The sequence below is a fragment of the Phyllobates terribilis genome, unplaced genomic scaffold (genome assembly GCF_046119375.1).
Source record: "Phyllobates terribilis strain yellow unplaced genomic scaffold, ASM4611937v1 Scaffold_7__3_contigs__length_470593459, whole genome shotgun sequence".
Taxonomy (NCBI): domain Eukaryota; kingdom Metazoa; phylum Chordata; class Amphibia; order Anura; family Dendrobatidae; genus Phyllobates; species Phyllobates terribilis.
This window is the reverse complement of record NW_027362767.1, coordinates 142,889,674-142,911,314: the sequence shown is the minus strand read 5'-3', so window position 1 is coordinate 142,911,314 and position 21,641 is coordinate 142,889,674. Positions and strand designations below refer to the sequence as shown.

The following is a 21,641-nucleotide window of genomic DNA, read 5'->3' as shown; positions in this document are numbered from 1 at the left end:
CCCTCTGGGTGATAGGGCGTTGTGTGGAATCTCTGAATTCTACAGCACTTTCCTAGCTTGGCAAAGAGCTGGTTCTCAAATTATCTTTCTTGGTCATGGTGTAACCTCGTAGGGAACCCAAACTTCAAAGCAAAATCATTGAAGATCTTCTCTGCTGCTGTTCGACCCGATTTATTGGTGGTGGCATATGCTTGAGCAAATCGAGTGAAATGGTCCATTACCACCAAGATGTATTCGTAATCACCCTTGCACGTCTCGAGATGTAAAAAGTCTATTGAGACCATCTGAAATGGATATGTAGTTTGGATGTTGCCCATAGGTGCCCGGGTTGATGTGTTGGGACGTTTATCTTTCAGACACCCACACTCCCTTGTCACGTACCTCGCAATAGCTCTCTGCATGTACGGCTAGAAGAAACGTTCACGGATCAAATTTGTTGTCCTTTCCACTACCAGGTGTCCTATGTTTTCATGGAGTTCTTTGAAGACAAATCTACGGAATACTCTGGGTAGTACCAACTGCCGGTTTTGTCCTCCTTTACGATACAGGATACAGTCTTCACTGAGGTAAAGCTTCGTTCATTCTTTAATTAAATCAGATACTGCTGGTGACTCATTGTCTCTCTCCCGTTTACTTGGAAACCGATTTTGGTCCACATAAAGTAGTATTCTACCAATTATCTGATCTTCCCGTTGTGCTCTACAGATTTTCCCTGTTGGTAGCTGTTGAATAGACTGGGGGTGATCTTGTTCTCTCGCTTTTATGGTGGTTTCCACAGTCAACGGACACCACAATGGTGTCTTTCTCCTGATAAGCTTCTACTGCTTGGGTAGTGCTCTCAATTGCTTCCAGACTGACTTCCTCCGATCATTCTTGCATGCAATCCTCAGGCTCTAGTGACATTCTTGACAATCTGTCAGCATCCGGATTGCATTTTCCTGGCCTGTACTTGATGCTGAAATTGAAGTCAGCTAGTTCATCGACTCATCTCTGACCTGTTGCATTCAGTTTGGCTGTAGTAAGGACATAGGTCAATGGGTTGTTGTCAGTGTATACCTCAAACTCTTTGCTGTAGTAGAGATAATCTCTAAATCGTTCACAGATGGCCCATTTCAATGCCAGGTACTCCAATTTTCCGGAAAGTAGATGGTAATTCTTCTCAGCGTCTGTCAACGTTCTAGAACCGTAACCAATGACTCTCATTTTTCCATCTTGATGCTGATACAGGGCAGCTCCCAGTTCAACTTGAGAAGCATCACAATGAAGAACAAATGGTAAATTGAAATCAGGATATCCCAAGATGGGTGGTTTTACCAGGTAGTCTACTAGTTCTTCCAATACCTCCTGGTGGTCTGCTGTGCAGAGAATGGGCGGTTGGGACGAAACGGCATTGTTTCTTTTAAGCCTGCTCCTACCCGCATTCTTCTTTTTCTGCATGGGTGTTGTTGTCTCTGTCGTCCCCCCCAAGAGGAGATATAGTGAGGGGCTATCCTGGAGAAGTTCCGAACGTAAGTACGATAGTAGGAGAGGAAGCCTAATACCTTCCTCAACTCCCCGACGCTAGAGAGCCTCTTGTCTTTTAAGCCCAGTACCGGAGCGATTTCTGCTGGGTCCATGGTATATCCTTCTCTGGACACAATTTTCCCTAGAAATGGGACTTGTCTTTTGAACAGTTCACACTTCTTTGGGGTCAACTTAACTCCGTGTTGTTGATACCATTGTAATACGGTCCTCACATGTTCAACATGCTCCCGGAAGGTTTTGCTGTGTTCCACATTGTCATCCAAGTATGGCTGGCAGATATCGTCCCTCAATCCTTCTAAACATGTCTCCATGCCCCTCTGGAATTCTGCTGGAGCTGAACTGAGGCCAAACGGTATGCGGATCCACTCATATAATCCCCACGGTATGATGAATGCTGTCAAGGGTCTACTTGACTCTTCGACAAACATTTGGTGGTATGCCTTACCCTGATCGAGGACAGAGAACCAGGTGCTTCCTGATAGGCTATCCAGAATATCTTGGATCTTTGGTATCGGGTGCCAATCAGGAACTGACTTTTGGTTTAGTTCCCGGTAATCACAACAGAATCTCAACGTACCATCCTTCTTCCTAACACAGACAATAGGAGAGGAATAAGATGATTTCGACTTTTGGACCCAACCTCTGTTGATGAGATCTTGTAAATATTCTTTCACTTCATGATGTAATGGTTTTGGCACAGACATGTAACTTCTAGTTACTGGGGTTGTGTCTTTCAAATTGATTTTCAAATGCATCGACGGGATAGTCATATTTGGAGAACGCATGACACTACTCTCAGCATCTGTTTTGCTACCACTAGATCTTCAGCACACAAGTGTTCCAGTGGTACTGGGGGATCCCAGGACCTCGAGGTGCATTGCGCAATTTCCTCCCCTGGGCAACTCCTGTTCCTTGGTGGGGAGACTGAATTCACTGTATAGCCCTTGGCTGGTCTCACACTGGCTGGATATACCTTTTTAATGGTTTCGATGTGACCTATCACAGTCTTTGGATCCAGTCTAATTTTGTGTTTCGTAGTATTCATCACCGGTATTGTCACTCGAGCAAACCAACCAGTAGGAATCATAAGCACAGTCTCACCCTTGAACTATGGAAATAACCTTGGCACTCAAAAGTTCTCTGAGAGTGAAAATTTATTGCAGTCTGTAATACACTCAATAACAAAACGTTTCGGTCATTCAGACCTTCTTCAGTTGACTGCAGAAAATGCAAAATAATGTAAGTAACAATTTACAGAAAATACAAAATTACAAAAAAATACAAAAAATAAAAGAGCTGATATACATGGTAAATAAATGATATGGGGTAGATAATAGGGGTAATAGGGGAAGGGAAAAGGAAACACATAAGGGATGTCACAATGGGAAAGAAGCCACTCTATCTCTATATGTGGGTCTAGGGAAAAAACCTACCCGTGTATTGTCTGTAGGTAAGTAGAGGAGAAATGATACACCGACGGGGTCCAAACCGGACTGCCTGGGGATAAGAAGGCATGTAGGGTAAGTATAGAGCCAAACGGCAAGATAGTAAAGTGGGTCCCAATGAAAACATTACCTGCTATAGTGCGCATGTGAGGTGAGGCATCACAACGTGGCATCCACCGCTCATTGCTGTGATCACCTGTGTGAAAGAGGGTCCCTAAATAGGGGGAGCGATGATTGTTATGCCAATCACCACGCGTGCTTTAGATACCCAACCGCGCATGACCGGAAGTGACGCGCTGACGTCACCAGAAGTGCTGTCTGCGGGACCCGTGTGCGTTCCAGGTTGGGTAAGCTTGCGTTCCATGACATAGGAAGTAGATGCACAAGCCCTAAGACTAAGAGAGATGCTCCGTGTAAGTGCTTAGTAGAATAATCAGGTATTGGAGGAGGAATGGGGAAGGACCATAGGAGTGGGAGATTCTGTAATAAAAGAGACATGAGTCAAATAGAGATACATATAAGTTACGGAATACAACATGCAGAACAATGTAACTACATATAAACCACAGTATGCCCAAGAATATATCGTAGACATGCCAGATAGTAAATTATATATAACATATGGTGGATAGATATGGTATATCAAAGCAAGTTATTTGGGTGGGAGGTATTCAGATGAAAGACAACAAATCGTAATCCCTATTGAGTCCTTTGGGAGAGAGGGAGTCCAACTCGTGGATCCAGAACGCCTCCCTCTGTTTAAGGAGGCGAACTCGGTCGGTGGGATCTGCTCCAGGACCTGAAATTTTAATTGGGAGATGTTGCGGCCCAAAGAGACAAAATGTTGGGGAATGGGCAAAAATAGGTTTTTACACCTTATTGTGGACTTATGCTTTGATATCCTATCTCTGATGGGCTGTGTGGTTTCCCCTATATATAGGAGTCCGCAGGAGCACTTGAAAGATAAATTACAAATGAACTTTCACAGGTGAAGTAACCTTTGATGCTATACTTCCTGCCCGTGTGTGGGTGATGTACTAAACCGCCTTTCATGACATTGTTGCACTGCCTACATTTGAGGCACAGGAAGGTTCCCATTTTAGGGTTCTGGAGAAAACGTTGGGTGGACCTAGGTTTGTTGGTACAAATGTCCGCCCGAATTAGCGAATCTCTGAGATTCGAGGCTTGTTTAAAGCAAGGCATAAAAGGTTTCTGAAAGCTAGTAATGGATGGGTAGCCAGTGCGCAAAATATTCCAATGTTTTTGAATGGTTTTATGTAGTGTATAGGCAAAAGGGTGGAATGTATGAATAAATGGAATACGGTCGGAGTTGTCTGGACGTGTCCCTGAGGGAGTATTTTGAAAGGACTGTAGGGATGATGGGGGATATCCCCTTTCCATGAATTTAGAGCTCATTTCTTGTAGTCTGTGTTGACGGGTGGTGGGGTTAGACACAATATTCTTGACTCTCCTAAATTGTGACTTAGGTATGGATTTTTTTATGTGAGTCGGGTGGTTGCTGGTGTAGTGTGCTGGTGTAGCAAACCATTCCGGTCTGTTGGCTTAGAGTACAGGTCCGTAGTAAGAAAGCCATTGTCATCCTTAATGACTAGTGTATCCAGAAAACTTATCTGATGTTGGTCGTAAGTAATCGTGAAACCCAGATCTGGCCATGCAGAATTGAGATAAGCAAAAAACGTTTCCAGGGTAATCAAGGGGCCATTCCAGATACAAAAAATGTCATCAATGAACCTCTTCCAAACAACTGAGTGAGATTGGAAGAGGGGGTGAGTATACACAATAAGGCTCTCAAAGGCTGCCATGTAGCAATTAGCGTAAGTTGGCGCCACATTCGAGCCCATTGCGGTGCCTTTGATCTGTAAAAAGTATCTGTCCTGAAACAGGAAATCATTTTTACTGAGTACCAGGGTTAAAAGGTCCACGACTAATTCGATGATCTGTGGGTCCGTCTGAGACTCCATCAAGAGGGTCCTGACTGCATGAATGCCTCGGTCGTGTGGAATCGAGTTATAGAGATTTTTTACATCAAATGATACTAGAAAAGCAGAGGTAGGAACTTGTTTAAGGTCTGTCAAAATTTTGAGGAAGGAGCCTGTATCCAGTAAGAAGGACAGACTCTTTTGTGTTAGGGGTGTGATAATCTTTTCTACAAAGATAGAGAGAGGAGAGAACAACAAATCTGTTGAGGCTACAATTGGGCATCCAGGGGGTTCAGTAAGACTCTTATGTATTTTAGGCAGGACGTAAAATACAGGAGTGATGGGGTGCATCTTAATGAGGTATTCGCCAGTTTTGGCATCGATTGTACCTGCTCTAATGTGGCGATCTATTGTGCTTCGTATCAGGTTGCTAAATTGGGAAGTGGGGTCCTGGATAGCTGGTGGTATGTGGTGGTATCACTGAGCTGACGGTCGACCTCTCTGATATATTTAACCCTGTCCATGATGACTATGGCGCCTCCTTTATCCGCCAGTTTAATAATCGGATCAGGATCCTCCCTAAGGCTCGTAAGGGCTTGTTGGTCTAAAGGGGACAAGTTGGGTTCGTAGTTAAGTTTCCCCCTGTCCACCTTAGAACGGAGCTCTCTAAAGGCCGTATTGACAAAGCCGTCAAAAGTTTCTAGGGCATGTGAACCCTGGGGGGGCCTATATGTGCTTTTGTTATAGAGACCCAAACTCTTAACAGTGATTGCTACATCGACATTGGTTGCGGAGAGATGTGGTGCGTTACTAGGAGGGGGAAGGATCTGGTCAAAGTGGACCTTCAACCTGAGGGAGCGATAGAAGCGCTGCAGATCCATGTCCAACTTGAAGGTGTTATACCTTGTTGTTGGACAAAAGGAGAGACCCTTCTGTAAGACAGATAATTGAGCCATACTGAGAGTCTTAGAAGAGATATTTACCACCAAGCAGGACGCGTCTGGGACCGGGTCACTCTTGTGAATTTCACACTGTCTCCGGTGTTGCCCGCCCCTCCTCGTTTTCTTCTTGGTGGGTATCTCCTTTGTTGGCCTAAAAAACGAGAAGAATTTATAAAGCTATCCCTCCTTTCTGGTTCTGAGCCAGAGGAGGATACGTCCGTGGATGAGCGGGTAAATCTGTGAGGATTTCCGCCCGACTGGTATCTCTCCTGCCAACGGTACACTTTTTTTTACTCGTAGTCTTCAGCGTCTCTTTGGAATTTATTTCTCTTCCTGGACTCAGTGTCTCTCTTATGTTGATCAATGTTAGACTGAATTTTAGCCTTCAGAGTGGTCCACTCCTCGGGATTTACGGAAGCAAAAAAACATAAGAGTCTTGCTGAACCCCCTGGACGCCCAATTGTAGCCTCAACAGATTCATTGTTCTCTCCTCTCTCTATCTTTGTAGAAAAGATTATCACACCCCTAACACAAAAGAGTCCATCCTTCTTACTGGATACAGGCTCGTTCCTCAAAATTTTGACAGACCTTAAACAAGTTCCTACCTCTTCTTTTCTAGTATCATTTGATGAAAAAAATCTCTATACCTCGATTCCACACGACCGAGGCATTCATACAGTCAGGACCCTCTTGACGGAGTTTCAGACGGACCCACAGATCATCGAATTAGTCGTGGACCTTTTAACCCTGGTACTCAGTAAAAATAATTTCCTGTTTCAGGACAGATACTTTTTACAGATCAAAGGCACCGCAATGGGCTCGAATGTGGCGCCACCTTACGCTAATTGCTACATGGCAGCCTTTGAGAGCCTTATTGTGTATGCTCACCCCCTCTTCCAATCTCACTCAGTTGTTTGGAAGAGGTTTATTGATGACATTTTTTGTATCTGGAATGGCCCCTTGATTACCCTGGAAACGTTTTTTGCTTATCTCAATTCTGCATGGCCAGATCTGGGTTTCACGATTACTTACGACCAACATCAGATAAGTTTTCTGGATACACTAGTCATTAAGGATGACAATGGCTTTCTTACTACGGACCTGTACTCTAAGCCAACAGACCGGAATGGTTTGCTACACTACACGAGCAACCACCCGACTCACATAAAAAAATCCATACCTAAGTCACAATTTAGGAGAGTCAAGAATATTGTGTCTAACCCCACCACCCGTCAACACAGACTACAAGAAATGAGCTCTAAATTCATGGAAAGGGGATATCCCCCATCATCCCTACAGTCCTTTCAAAATACTCCCTCAGGGACACGTCCAGACAACTCCGACCGTATTCCATTTATTCATACATTCCACCCTTTTGCCTATACACTACATAAAACCATTCAGAAACATTGGAATATTTTGCGCACTGGCTACCCATCCATTACTAGCTTTCAGAAACCTTTTATGCCTTGCTTTAAACGAGCCTCGAATCTCAGAGATTCGCTCATTCGGGCGGACATTGGTACCAACAAACCTAGGTCCACCCAACGTTTTCTCCAGAACCCTAAAATGGTAACCTTCCCGTGCCTCAAATGTAGGCAGTGCAACAATGTCATGAAAGGCAGTTTAGTACATCACCCACACACGGGCAGGAAGTATAGCATCAAAGGTTACTTCACCTGTGAAAGTTCATTTATAATTTATCTTATCAAGTGCCCCTGCGGACTCCTATATATAGGGGAAACCACACAGCCCATCAGAGATAGGATATCAAAGCATAAGTCCACAATAAGGTGTAAAAACCTATTTTTGCCCATTCCCCAACATTTTGTCACTTTGGGCCACAACATCTCCCAATTAAAATTTCAGGTCCTGGAGCAGATCCCACCACAACGTCGTGGTGGTGACCGAGTTCGCCTCCTTAAACAGAGGGAGGCGTTCTGGATCCACGAGTTGGACTCCCTCTCTCCCAAAGGACTCAATAGGGATTACGATTTGTTGTCTTTCATCTGAATACCTCCCACCCGAATAACTTGCTTTGATATACCATATCTATCCACCATGTGTTATCTATAATTTACTATCTGGCATGTCTACGATATATTCTTGGGCATACTGTGGTTTATATGTAGTTACATTGCTCTGGATGTTGTATTCCATAACATATATGTATCTCTATTTGACTCATGTCTCTTTTATTACAGAATCTCCCACTCCTATGGTCCTTCCCCATTCCTCCTCCAATACCTGATTAGTCTACTAAGCACTTCCACAGAGCATCTCTCTTAGTCTTAGGGCTTGCGCATCTACTTCCTATGTCCTGGAGCGCAAGCTTACCCAACCTGGAACGCACACGGGTCCCGCAGACATCACTTCCGGTGACGTCAGCACGTCACTTCCGGTCATGCGCGGTTGGGTATCTAAAGCACGCGCGGTGATTGGCATAACAATCATTGCTCCCCCTATTTAGGGACCCTCTTTCACACAGGTGATCACAACAACGAGCGGTGGATGCCGCGTTGTGATGCCTCACCTCACATGCGCACTATAGCAGGTAATGTTTTGATTGGGACCCACTTTACTATCTTGCCGTTTGGCTCTATACTTACCCTACATGCCGTCTTATCCCGGTTTGGACCCCGTCGGTGTATCATTTCTCCTCTACTTACCTACAGACAATACACGGGTAGGTTTGTTCCCTAGACCCACATATAGAGATAGAGTGGCTTCTTTCCCATTGTGACATCCCTTATGTGTTTCCTTTTCCCTTCCCCTATTACCCCTATTATCTACCCCATATCATTTATTTACCATGTATATCAGCTCTTTTGTTTTTTGTATTTTTTTGTAATTTTGTATTTTCTGTAAATTGTTACTTACATTATTTAGCATTTTCTGCAGTCAACTGAAGAAGGTCTGAATGACCGAAACGTTTTGTTATTGAGTGTATTACAGACTGCAATAAATTTTCACTATCAGAGAACTTTTGAGTGCCAAGGTTATTTCCATAATATTAAGGATTCGGCCCCTACTTGAGCACCCTAAAAGGGAGTGCAGCGATTTGATTATCACCCTTGAACTAGACCTTCCGGAAGTTCTGAGGAGTCTTTTGGCATGAACAGACTTTTCTGGAATTTTCTTCCCGGTTCTACCCGGACTCCACACCTCACCCCCATCATTTGGTTTGCAGGGATGATGGTTGGGAAAGCCTACCTTGACTTCTTTTAGGTCCATTGTATTCTGTGCTTTCTTTACTCTATGAATCACGTTTTCCGCCATGGCATTGGGTATGGCGAGCGATGTGGCGATTGCATCCACCACCAACGCCCCTGTCTTGTGTTTTGTGATGACCTCACAGATTGCATTATATCCCAGGATAGGATCCTATGCCACGTTCTGATCACTGGTCACGAGAAAAGGTACCAAAAGCTCGATAGTGTTGCTCTTCTTCGTGGCCCTGAGTTGGAAAGTCACTTCTACCCAGCCTATGAAAGGGATTTCAGCCTGGTTGACGGCTTTGCCGTGGAGTTCCACTGATCCCAAGAGTTCTTTTAGTGACCGAAGGAAAGTGTGTGGCAGGTAGCGCCTTCTCCATTCTTCATTTAAAAGGCTCGCTTGGGCTCCTGTGTCCCACAGTGCTTTTACTAGGAATCCATCTAGCTGGCACTGTATAAAGCACCTTTCACCAATTAGGCTTATGAGGCTATCTTTACTGACTGAGGAATCCTCCTCCCAGGAGTACATTGTTTGACCTCCGCACTGGGCATTAAGTAACTGATGCCCCTGTCTCCCTTGCAGCTGTTGTAGACGGGAACACACTTGGGGTTAGTACTGACTCAGCTGTTTAACCTCATGTGCCGTTCTGGGGTTTGGTGAGATCTGGATTTGCTTCTGGGGCCTCCTCCGTGTCACGGTTACCATTCACCCTGCACTGGTAACCTCCTGTCTTTTAACCCAACTGACCGTGACCATTGGCATTCCTTGGCATGAGGTTCTTCCTCACCACATTTAGAAAGTGGATACACACAGTCTGATTTGATAAACGGCATGCTTCACAAACCGGGTATCTTCTGATTTGGAACCCACTGTGGACGGAGATTAACACTTTTGGTAATTGGTGCCACCCCTCCATCCTCCAACTTCAACCTGGTTAGAATCTGTGTTAGTTCCTGGAGGAACGTCTCCATGATGTCTTCAGCTTCTTTCTCCCTCAGCTCATCTATTTTTGCATTAATGGCAGCTAACAGTTGTCTGCGGTTGTGTGCTTTGGAAATCTGTTCTACTAACATCTTTATATGCTCTGCTACTGTTCTCAACTCTTCACAGGTTAACTGAAGAAGCAGCTCACTAATTCTGTCCACTTGTATATCCACATCCATTGCAGCTAGTGAGTTTTTCTTTAGGGCTGGACCCCTTTAACTGGTGTAGCAGAGTTGAGTTGAGGTGCTGTGCTGCTGTGTTTTTACAGACACTTTTCCTCTTCTCCCTCTACAAGCTAATTCCCGCTCAGGATTCCTCGTATGGGCCACCAATGTTACACACACGCTGCTAGGTTCAGATAGGGGCGAGACAGGTTACATGAATTCTTTGGAATCCTGGGGGAACCATTACTCAGGGCGACCATAGACCATGTGCTGCAGCTTCTCTCAGGCACACAGGGGTATTGACCCTCAGGCACAGACACGTAGGTTGTTTCACTTGCTGACCAGACACACTTGACAAGAGTCCTCATAAACGGTAGAACAGTAGCATTTACTAAGAAGCCGCACAGCCAGTACAAGTTAAGTCTTATGAGCAACAGGCTCCAGTGACAAACAGTACAGTTTCCTTAGCAGCACAGCAGTTCACAGTCTTCCCAGTAGTACAGGACAGAACAGTTCTAATGCAAAGGCACATTAATGAACACAGCATTCTTTACAGCACAGTGAGATGGAGGATGGGGGAGGGTTTGCTGAGGGAGATGATTCCTGTGACACCATTTCTTCCAGTCCTTATCTTTCTGCCTGATAATACTCTGCACTGCTAGTTCAGGAACTCTACCTGACCTGTGCTTAGCTTCACTCCTGACTTGAATTATTTTCACTTACAGGGGTGCTTCTGTGAGATATGGAAACACACACCACCTTTCTCTTCGGCTCCAGCCAGACAGTAAACAACTTCCCCACAATCCCTCCGGGGCTCTGCCAAAACACTCCCCTTCTCCTGTGACTGTGTTAACCCCTCCAGTTGCTGGATTCTTCTGGAGCACAACACTTCCTGTCTCATGTGCTAGTGTTACTTCTAAAAGATGCTGAATTCTTTTAAAGCAACAGCACTACTCTACATGTCACAATATGACACACAAAAAGCTTTTATTATGACATTTGCCCAGCAATAATATAACTTAAAGGGAATCTGTCAGCAGATTTTTCTGTGTAATCTGAGAGCAGCATGATGTAGGGGCTGAGAGCTTGGTTCCAACAATTTGTCATTTACTGGGCTGTGTGTTGCTGTTTCAATAAAATCAGTGTTTTATTAGTAGGAGATTATCACTTGAGGACAAGGTGTCTCATGCCTCCTAGTCCAACCATGCCTCCAGCATTGATTAGCTGCTTTCTGCCAATATACAGTGTACACAGAAAGCTGTTAGTGGTGTGCAAGGAGTTATAGAGGACTCAGCATTCCGAGCTCTGCTAGATCTGCAGTAGAGAAAACACGGAGTGTATCAAAGTGACAGAAAGCAGATCAGCAAGTGACCCAACACGGAAATCAGGGTCTCTGCCCCCATATCATGCTGCTCACAAATTACATAGCAAAATCCTGCTGTCAGATTTCCTTTAGGTAACCAGGTGGTATTTCCAGTGCAGCATTATTAATGGTAACATTTAGCATCTCATAAAGGATATAGTCGGCTAGAACATAGTGGTGGGATCCATGTAATGGTTGAAGTTTTTATGTAAGAGACTGGTGGACCACAAAGGAATATGTATGGAAACATCTCTGAAACATATCAGAATATGTGATAAACCTTAGATTCCTCAGAGTACCTTCCCCCCACGCACACACACTTTACTATGATGACAGCTTTATACCCCCTTGGTTTCTATCAAGTAGCTCCATCAGATGTCACCTGGAATGGCTTTCAACATTCATGAAAGCATTCCCAGAGAGGCCGAGCACTTGTCAGCTCCTCTGCGTCCAACCCCTTCCGAAACCATCACACTTAGGTTGAGGTTGGGTGATTGTGGAGGCCATGTCATCTGGCACAGGATCTATCCTTCTTATTATTGGTCACCTAGCCCTTACGTAGCCTGGAGATGAGTTGGGATGCATTGTCTTGTTGCAACAAAAATGATCGTCCCATTAAGTGCAAACTAGATTGACACATCATACAGCTGTCGTCATTCCTGACATCCACCCCACACAAGAGGCGACTTCCAGTGATGACATTTATGGATTTTACTAACAGTTGGGGACATTTTCTCTCCACCTTTACAATTTACAGATTTTATACTAACACTGGACACTTCACCAACATCTCATCTTCTTATTCTTATAGATTGGTTAATAATGATCTACAAGACACTGCCTGCATCCAGCTGGCATCTGGAATAAGGAATAACCGGTACCTGAAGAAACTTGTCCTGTCTAATAACCGTCTGTTCGGTGATCATTTCAAACAATTGATGGAGGCTCTGTCCAGTCCAGAATGCAGGATAGAGGAATTACTGTGAGTATAAGAGAAGTGTACAGGATGGAGACGTGCGAGTATAAGAGACGTGTACAGGATGGAGACGTGCGAGTATAAGAGACGTGTACAGGATGGAGACGTGCGAGTATAAGAGACGTGTACAAGATGGAGACGTGCGAGTATAAGAGACGTGTACAGGACGGAGACGTGCGGGTATAAGAGACGTGTACAGGATGGAGACGTGCGAGTATAAGAGACGTGTACAGGATGGAGACGTGCGAGTATAAGAGACGTGTACAGGATGGAGACGTGCGAGTATAAGAGACGTGTACAAGATGGAGACGTGCGAGTATAAGAGACATGTACAGGACGGAGACGTGCGGGTATAAGAGACGTGTACAGGACGGAGACGTGCGAGTATAAGAGACGTGTACAGGATGGAGACGTGCGAGTATAAGAGACGTGTACAGAATGGAGACGTGCAAGTATAAGAGACGTGTACAGGATGGAGATGTGCAAGTATAAGAGACGTGTACAGGATGGAGACGTGCGAGTATAAGAGACGCATACAGGATGGAGACGTGCGAGTATAAGAGACGTGTACAGGATGGAGACGTGCGAGTATAAGAGACGTGTACAGAATGGAGACGTGCAAGTATAAGAGACGTGTACAGGATGGAGATGTGCAAGTATAAGAGACGTGTACAGGATGGAGACGTGCGAGTATAAGAGACGTGTACAGGACAGAGACGTGCAGGTATAAGAGACGTGTACAGGACGGAGACGTGTGAGTATAAGAGACGTGTACAGGATGGAGACGTACGAGTATAACAGAAGTGTACAAGACAGAAACGTGCGAGTGTAAGAGACGTGTACAAGATGGAGACGTGCGAGTATAAGAGACGTGTACAAAATGGAGACGTGCGAGTATAAGAGACGCGTACAGCATGGAGACGTGCGAGTATAAGAGACGCGTACAGGATGGAGACGTGCGAGTATAAGAGACGTGTACAGGATGGAGACGTGGGAATATAAGAGACGTGTACAGGACAGAGACATGTGAGTATAAGAGACGTGTACAGAACGGAGACGTGCGAGTATAAGAGACATGTACAGGATGGAGACGTGCGAGTATAAGAGATGTGTACAGGACGGAGACATGCGAGTATAAGAGATGTGTACAGGACAGAGACATGCGAGCATAATAGACGTGTACAGGACGGAGAAGTGCGAGTATAAGAGATGTGTACAGGAGGGAGACGTGCGAGTTTAAGAGACATGTACAGGATGGAGACGTGCGAGTATAAGAGACGCGTACAGGATGGAGACGTGCGAGTATAAGAGACGTGTACAGGATGGAGACGTGCGAGTATAAGAGAAGTGTACAGGATGGAGACGTGCGAGTATAAGAGAAGTGTACAGGATGGAGACGTGCGAGTATAAGAGATGTGTACAGGATGGAGACGTGCGAGTATAAGAGACGTGTACAGGACGGAGACGTGCGAGTATAAGAGACGTGTACAGGATGGAGACGTGCGAGTATAAGAGACGTGTACAGGATGGAGACGTGCGAGTATAAGAGAAGTGTACAGGATGGAGACGTGCGAGTATAAGAGATGTGTACAGGATGGAGACGTGCGAGTATAAGAGACGTGTACAGGACGGAGACGTGCGAGTATAAGAGACGTGTACAGGATGGAGACGTGCGAGTTTAAGAGATGTGTACAGGACGGAGACGTGCGAGTATAAGAGACGTGTACAGGACAGAGACGTGCGAGTATAAGACGTGTACAGGATGGAGACGTGCGAGTATAAGAGACGTGTACAGGACGGAGACGTGTGAGTATAAGAGACGTGTACAGGATGGAGACGTGCGAGTTTAAGAGATGTGTACAGGACGGAGACGTGCGAGTATAAGAGACGTGTACAGGACAGAGACGTGCGAGTATAAGACGTGTACAGGATGGAGACGTGCGAGTATAAGAGACGTGTACAGGATGGAGACGTGCGGGTATAAGAGACGTGTACAGGATGGAGTCGTGCGAGTATAAGAGACGTGTACAGGACGGAGACGTGCGAGTATAAGAGACGTGTACAGGACGGAGACGTGCGAGTATAAGAGACGTGTACAGGACAGAGATATGTGAGTATAAGAGACGTGTACAGGATGGAGATGTGCGAGTATAAGAAATGTGTACAGGATGGAGACGTGCGAGTTTAAGAGATGTGTACAGGACGGAGACGTGCGAGTATAAGACGTGTACAGGATGGAGACGTGCGAGTATAAGAGACGTGTACAGGATGGAGACGTGCGGGTATAAGAGACGTGTACAGGATGGAGTCGTGCGAGTATAAGAGACGTGTACAGGACGGAGACGTGCGAGTATAAGAGACGTGTACAGGACAGAGATATGTGAGTATAAGAGACGTGTACAGGATGGAGATGTGCGAGTATAAGAAATGTGTACAGGATGGAGACGTGCGAGTTTAAGAGATGTGTACAGGACGGAGACGTGCGAGTATAAGAGACATGTACAGGAGGGAGACGTGCGAGTATAAGAGACGTGTACAGGATGGAGACGTGCGAGTATAAGGGACATGTACAGGACGGAGACGTGCGAGTATAAGAGACGTGTACAGGATGGAGACGTGCGAGTATAAGAGACGTGTACAGGATGGAGACATGCGAGTATAAGAGACGTGTACAGGATGGAGACGTGCGAGTATAAGAGACGTGTACAGGACGGAGACGTGCGAGTATAAGAGACGTGTACAGGACAGAGACGTGCGAGTATAAGAGATGTGTACAGGACAGAGATATGTGAGTATAAGAGACGTGTACAGGACGGAGACGTGTGAGTATAAGAGACGTGTACAGGACAGAGATGTGGGTATAAGAGACGCGTACAGGACGGAGACGTGCGAGTATAAGAGACGTGTACAGGACAGAGATATGTGAGTATAAGAGACGTGTACAGGACAGAGATGTGAGTATAAGAGATGTGTACAGGACAGAGACGTGCGAGTATAAGAGATGTGTACAGGACAGAGATATGTGAGTATAAGAGACGTGTACAGGACGGAGACGTGCGAGTATAAGAGACGTGTACAGGACAGAGACGTGCGAGTATAAGAGACATGTACAGGATGGAGACGTGCGAGTATAAGAGACGTGTACAGGACGGAGACGTGCGAGTATAAGAGACGTGTACAGGAAGGAGACGTGCGAGTATAAGAGACGCGTACAGGACGGAGACGTGCGAGTATAAGAGACGTGTACAGGAAAGAGATGTGAGTATAAGAGACGTGTACAGGACGGAGACGTGCGAGTATAAGAGACGTGTACAGTACAGAGACGTGCGAGTATAAGAGACGTGTACAGGATGGAGACGTGCGAGTATAAGAGACGTGTACAGGATGGAGACGTGCGAGTATAAGAGACGTGTACAGGACAGAGATGTGAGTATAAGAGACGTGTACAGGATGGAGACGTGCGAGTATAAGAGACGTGTACAGGATGGAGACGTGCGAGTATAAGAGACGTGTACAGGATGGAGACGTGCGAGTATAAGAGACGTGTACAGGATGGAGACGTGCGAGTATAAGAGACGTGTACAGGACGGAGATGTGCGAGTATAAGAGACGTGTACAGGATGGAGACGTGCGAGTATAAGAGACGTGTACAGGATGGAGACGTGCGAGTATAAGAGACGTGTACAGGATGGAGACGTGCGAGTATAAGAGACGTGTACAGGACAGAGATGTGAGTATAAGAGACATGTACAGGATGGAGACGTGCGAGTATAAGAGACGTGTACAGGACGGAGACGTGCGAGTATAAGAGACGTGTACAGGACGGAGACGTGCGAGTATAAGAGACGTGTACAGGACGGAGACGTGCGAGTATAAGAGACGTGTACAGGATGGAGACGTGCGAGTATAAGAGACGTGTACAGGATGGAGACGTGCGAGTATAAGAGACGTGTACAGGAAGGAGACGTGCGAGTATAAGAAATGTGTACAGGACGGAGACATGCGAGTATAAGAGACGTGTACAGGATGGAGACGTGCGAGTACAAGAGACGTGTACAGGATGGAGACGTGCGAGTATAAGAAATGTGTACAGGATGGAGACGTGCGAGTATAAGAGACGTGTACAGGATGGAGACGTGCGAGTATAAGAGACGTGTACAGGATGGAGACGTGCGAGTATAAGAGACGTGTACAGGATGGAGACGTGTGAGTATAAGAGACATGTACAGGATGGAGACGTGCGGGTATAAGAGACGTGTACAGGATGGAGACGTGTGAGTATAAGAGACGTGTACAGGAGGGAGACGTGCGAGTATAAGAGACGTGTACAGGATGGAGACGTGCGAGTATAAGAGACGTGTACAGGATGGAGACGTGCAAGTATGAGATGTGTACGGGACGGAGACGTGCGGGTATAAGAGACGTGTACAGGACAGAGACGTGCGAGTATAAGAGACGTTGTGGTAGATTGCTCACTCAGCTGCACACGGAGGTAGACACAGGTACGCTGTCTCGTCAAATCTTTTGTAGGTTTATTATAATCTGGCAAAAAAACAACCTAGGGTATGTGCGCATCATGCGAATTTGAAGTAGAAAGTTTCTGAGTGTTTTTGCCTCTCTCAGGCAGAAAAAACACATGCAAGTTTTACATGCGTTTTTGGCTCAGTTTTTACCTGCGTTTTTTTAAGCATTTTTGTACATCAATGAAAGCTTTTTGGAGCTAAATAAAGTTATTTGGTGGGACATTGCTCAAACCCTTGGATTACCATAGAACTGGGGTGAGTATATTGGACGGAGACGTGCGAGTATAAGAGACGTGTACAGGATGGAGACGTGCGAGTATAAGAGACGTGTACAGGATGGAGACGTGCGAGTATAAGAGACTCGTACAGGACGGAGACGTGCGAGTATAAGAGACGTGTATAGGACAGAGACGTGCGAGTATAAGAGACGTGTACAGGAAGGAGACGTGCAAGTATAAGAGACGTGTACAGGATGGAGACGTGCAAGTATAAGAGACGTGTACAGGATGGAGACGTGCGAGTATAAGAGACGTGTACAGGACAGAGACGTGCAGGTATAAGAGACGTGTACAGGACGGAGACGTACGAGTATAACAGAAGTGTACAAGACAGAAACGTGCGAGTGTAAGAGACGTGTACAGGATGGAGACGTGCGGGTATAAGAGACGTGTACAAGACTGAAACGTGCGAGTATAAAAGACGTGTACAGGATGGAGACGTGCGGGTATAAGAGACGTGTACAGGACGGAGACGTGCGAGTATAAGAGACGTGTACAGGACGGAGACGTGCGAGTATAAGACGTGTACATGATGGAGACGTGAGGGTATAAGAGACGTATACAGGACAGAGACGTGTGAGTAGAAGAGACGTGTAGAGGATGGAGACGTGCGAGTATAAGAGACGTGTACAGGACGGAGACGTGCGAGTATAAGAGACGTGTAGAGGATGGAGACGTGCGAGTATAAGAGACGTGTACAGGACGGAGACATGCGAGTATAAGAGACGTGTACAGGATGGAGACGTGCGAGTATAAGAGACATGTAGAGGATGGAGACGTGCGAGTATAAGAGACGTGTACAGGATGGAGACGTGCGAGTATAAGAGACGTGTACAGGATAGAGACGTGCGGGTATAAGAGACGTGTACAGGACGGAGACGTGCGAGTATAAAAGACGTGTACAGGATGGAGACGTGCGGGTATAAGAAACGTGTACAGGACGGAGACGTGCGAGTATAAGAGACGCTTACAAGATGGAGACGTGCGAGTATAAGAGACGTGTACAAAATGGAGACGTGCGAGTATAAGAGACGCGTACAGCATGGAGACGTGCGAGTATAAGAGACGCGTACAGGATGGAGACGTGGGAATATAAGAGACGTGTACAGGACAGAGACGTGTGAGTATAAGAGACGTGTACAGAACGGAGACGTGCGAGTATAAGAGACATGTACAGGATGGAGACATGCGAGTATAAGAGATGTGTACAGGATGGAGACATGCGAGTATAAGAGATGTGTACAGGACAGAGACATGCGAGTATAAGAGACATGTACAGGATGGAGACGTGCGAGTATAAGAGATGTGTACAGGACGGAGACATGCGAGTATAAGAGACGTGTACAGGACAGAGACGTGCGAGTATAATAGACGTGTACAGGACGGAGACGTGCAGGTATAAGAGACGTGTACAGGATGGAGACGTGCAGGTATAAGAGACGTGTACAGGATGGAGACGTGCGAGTATAAGAGATGTGTACAGGATGGAGACGTGCGAGTTTAAGAGACATGTACAGGATGGAGACGTGCGAGTATAAGAGACGTGTACAGGATGAAGACGTGCGAGTTTAAGAGACGTGTACAGGATGGAGACGTGCGAGTATAAGAGACGTGTACAGGATGGAGACGTGCGAGTATAAGAGACGTGTACAGGAAGGAGACGTGCGAGTATAAGAGACGCGTACAGGACGGAGACGTGCGAGTATAAGAGAAGTGTACAGGGCAGAGATATGTGAGTATAAGAGACGTGTACAGGACAGAGATGTGAGTATAAGAGACGTGTACAGGACGGAGACGTGCGAGTATAAGAGACGTGTACAGGATGGAGACGTGCGAGTATAAGAGACGTGTACAGGATGGAGACGTGCGAGTATAAGAGACGTGTACAGGATGGAGACGTGCGGGTATAAGAGACGTGTACAGTACAGAGACGTGCGAGTATAAGAGACGTGTACAGGATGGAGACGTGCGAGTATAAGAGACGTGTACAGGACAGAGATGTGAGTATAAGAGACGTGTACAGGATGGAGACGTGCGAGTATAAGAGACGTGTACAGGATGGAGACGTGCGAGTATAAGAGACGTGTACAGGATGGAGACGTGCGAGTATAAGAGACGTGTACAGGATGGAGACGTGCGAGTATAAGAGACGTGTACAGGACAGAGATGTGCGAGTATAAGAGACGTGTACAGGATGGAGACGTGCGAGTATAAGAGACGTGTACAGGATGGAGACGTGCGAGTATAAGAGACGTGTACAGGATGGAGACGTGCGAGTATAAGAGACGTGTACAGGACAGAGATGTGAATATAAGAGACATGTACAGGATGGAGACGTGCGAGTATAAGAGACGTGTACAGGACGGAGACGTCCGAGTATAAGAGACGTGTACAGGACGGAGACGTGCGAGTATAAGAGACGTGTACAGGACGGAGACGTGCGAGTATAAGAGACGTGTACAGGATGGAGACGTGCGAGTATAAGAGACGTGTACAGGATGGAGACGTGCGAGTATAAGAGACATGTACAGGAAGGAGACGTGCGAGTATAAGAAATGTGTACAGGACGGAGACATGCGAGTATAAGAGACGTGTACAGGATGGAGACGTGCGAGTACAAGAGACGTGTACAGGATGGAGACGTGCGAGTATAAGAAATGTGTACAGGATGGAGACGTGCGAGTATAAGAGACGTGTACAGGATGGAGACGTGCGAGTATAAGAGACGTGTACAGGATGGAGACGTGCGAGTATAAGAGACGTGTACAGGATGGAGACGTGTGAGTATAAGAGACGTGTACAGGATGGAGACGTGCGGGTATAAGAGACGTGTACAGGATGGAGACGTGTGAGTATAAGAGACGTGTACAGGAGGGAGACGTGCGAGTATAAGAGACGTGTACAGGATGGAGACGTGCGAGTATAAGAGACGTGTACAGGATGGAGACGTGCGAGTATAAGAGACGTGTACAGGATGGAGACGTGCGAGTATAAGAGACTCGTACAGGACGGAGACGTGCGAGTATAAGAGACGTGTACAGGACGGAGACGTGCGAGTATAAGAGACGTGTATAGGACAGAGACGTGCGAGTATAAGAGACGTGTACAGGATGGAGACGTGCAAGTATAAGAGACGTGTACAGGATGGAGACGTGCGAGTATAAGAGACGTGTACAGGACAGAGACGTGCAGGTATATGAGACGTGTACAGGACGGAGACGTACGAGTATAACAGAAGTGTACAAGACAGAAACGTGCGAGTGTAAGAGACGTGTACAGGATGGAGACGTGCGGGTATAAGAGACGTGTACAAGACTGAAACGTGCGAGTATAAAAGACGTGTACAGGATGGAGACGTGCGGGTATAAGAGACGTGTACAGGACGGAGACGTGCGAGTATAAGAGACGTGTACAGGACGGAGACGTGCGAGTATAAGACGTGTACATGATGGAGACGTGAGGGTATAAGAGACGTATACAGGACAGAGACGTGTGAGTAGAAGAGACGTGTACAGGAGGGAGACGTGCGAGTATAAGAGACGTGTAGAGGATGGAGACGTGCGAGTATAAGAGACGTGTACAGGACGGAGACGTGCGAGTATAAGAGACGTGTACCGGATGGAGACGTGCGAGTATAAGAGACGTGTAGAGGATGGAGACGTGCGAGTATAAGAGACGTGTAGAGGATGGAGACGTGCGAGTATAAGAGACGTGTACAGGATGGAGACGTGCGAGTATAAGAGACGTGTACAGGATGGAGACGTGCGGGTATAAGAGACGTGTACAGGACGGAGACGTGCGAGTATAAAAGACGTGTACAGGATGGAGACGTGCGGGTATAAGAAACGTGTACAGGACGGAGACGTGCGAGTATAAGAGACGCTTACAAGATGGAGATGTGCGAGTATAAGAGACGTGTACAAAATGGAGACGTGCGAGTATAAGAGACGCGTACAGCATGGAGACGTGCGAGTATAAGAGACGCGTACAGGATGGAGACGTGCGAGTATAAGAGACGTGTACAGGATGGAGACGTGGGAATATAAGAGACGTGTACAGGACAGAGACGTGTGAGTATAAGAGACGTGTACAGAACGGAGACGTGCGAGTATAAGAGACATGTACAGGATGGAGACGTGCGAGTATAAGAGATGTGTACAGGACGGAGACATGCGAGTATAAGAGATGTGTACAGGACAGAGACATGCGAGTATAAGAGACGTGTACAGGACGGAGACGTGCAGGTATAAGAGACGTGTACAGGATGGAGACGTGCAGGTATAAGAG

At 46.3% G+C, this 21,641-nt stretch overlaps 1 protein-coding gene across 3 annotated transcripts in view; it reads left to right on the top strand.

The window, feature by feature from the left end:
* Positions 1 to 21,641, top strand: part of LOC141153993 (uncharacterized) — an 802,172-nt gene that overhangs the window by 223,077 nt on the left and 557,454 nt on the right. For all 3 annotated transcript variants that reach the window (XM_073639352.1, XM_073639353.1, XM_073639351.1), the window contains one exon: positions 12,389 to 12,559. In XM_073639352.1, the coding sequence (XP_073495453.1) occupies positions 12,389 to 12,559 (171 nt within the window). The remainder of the gene's footprint in view (positions 1 to 12,388; positions 12,560 to 21,641) is intronic.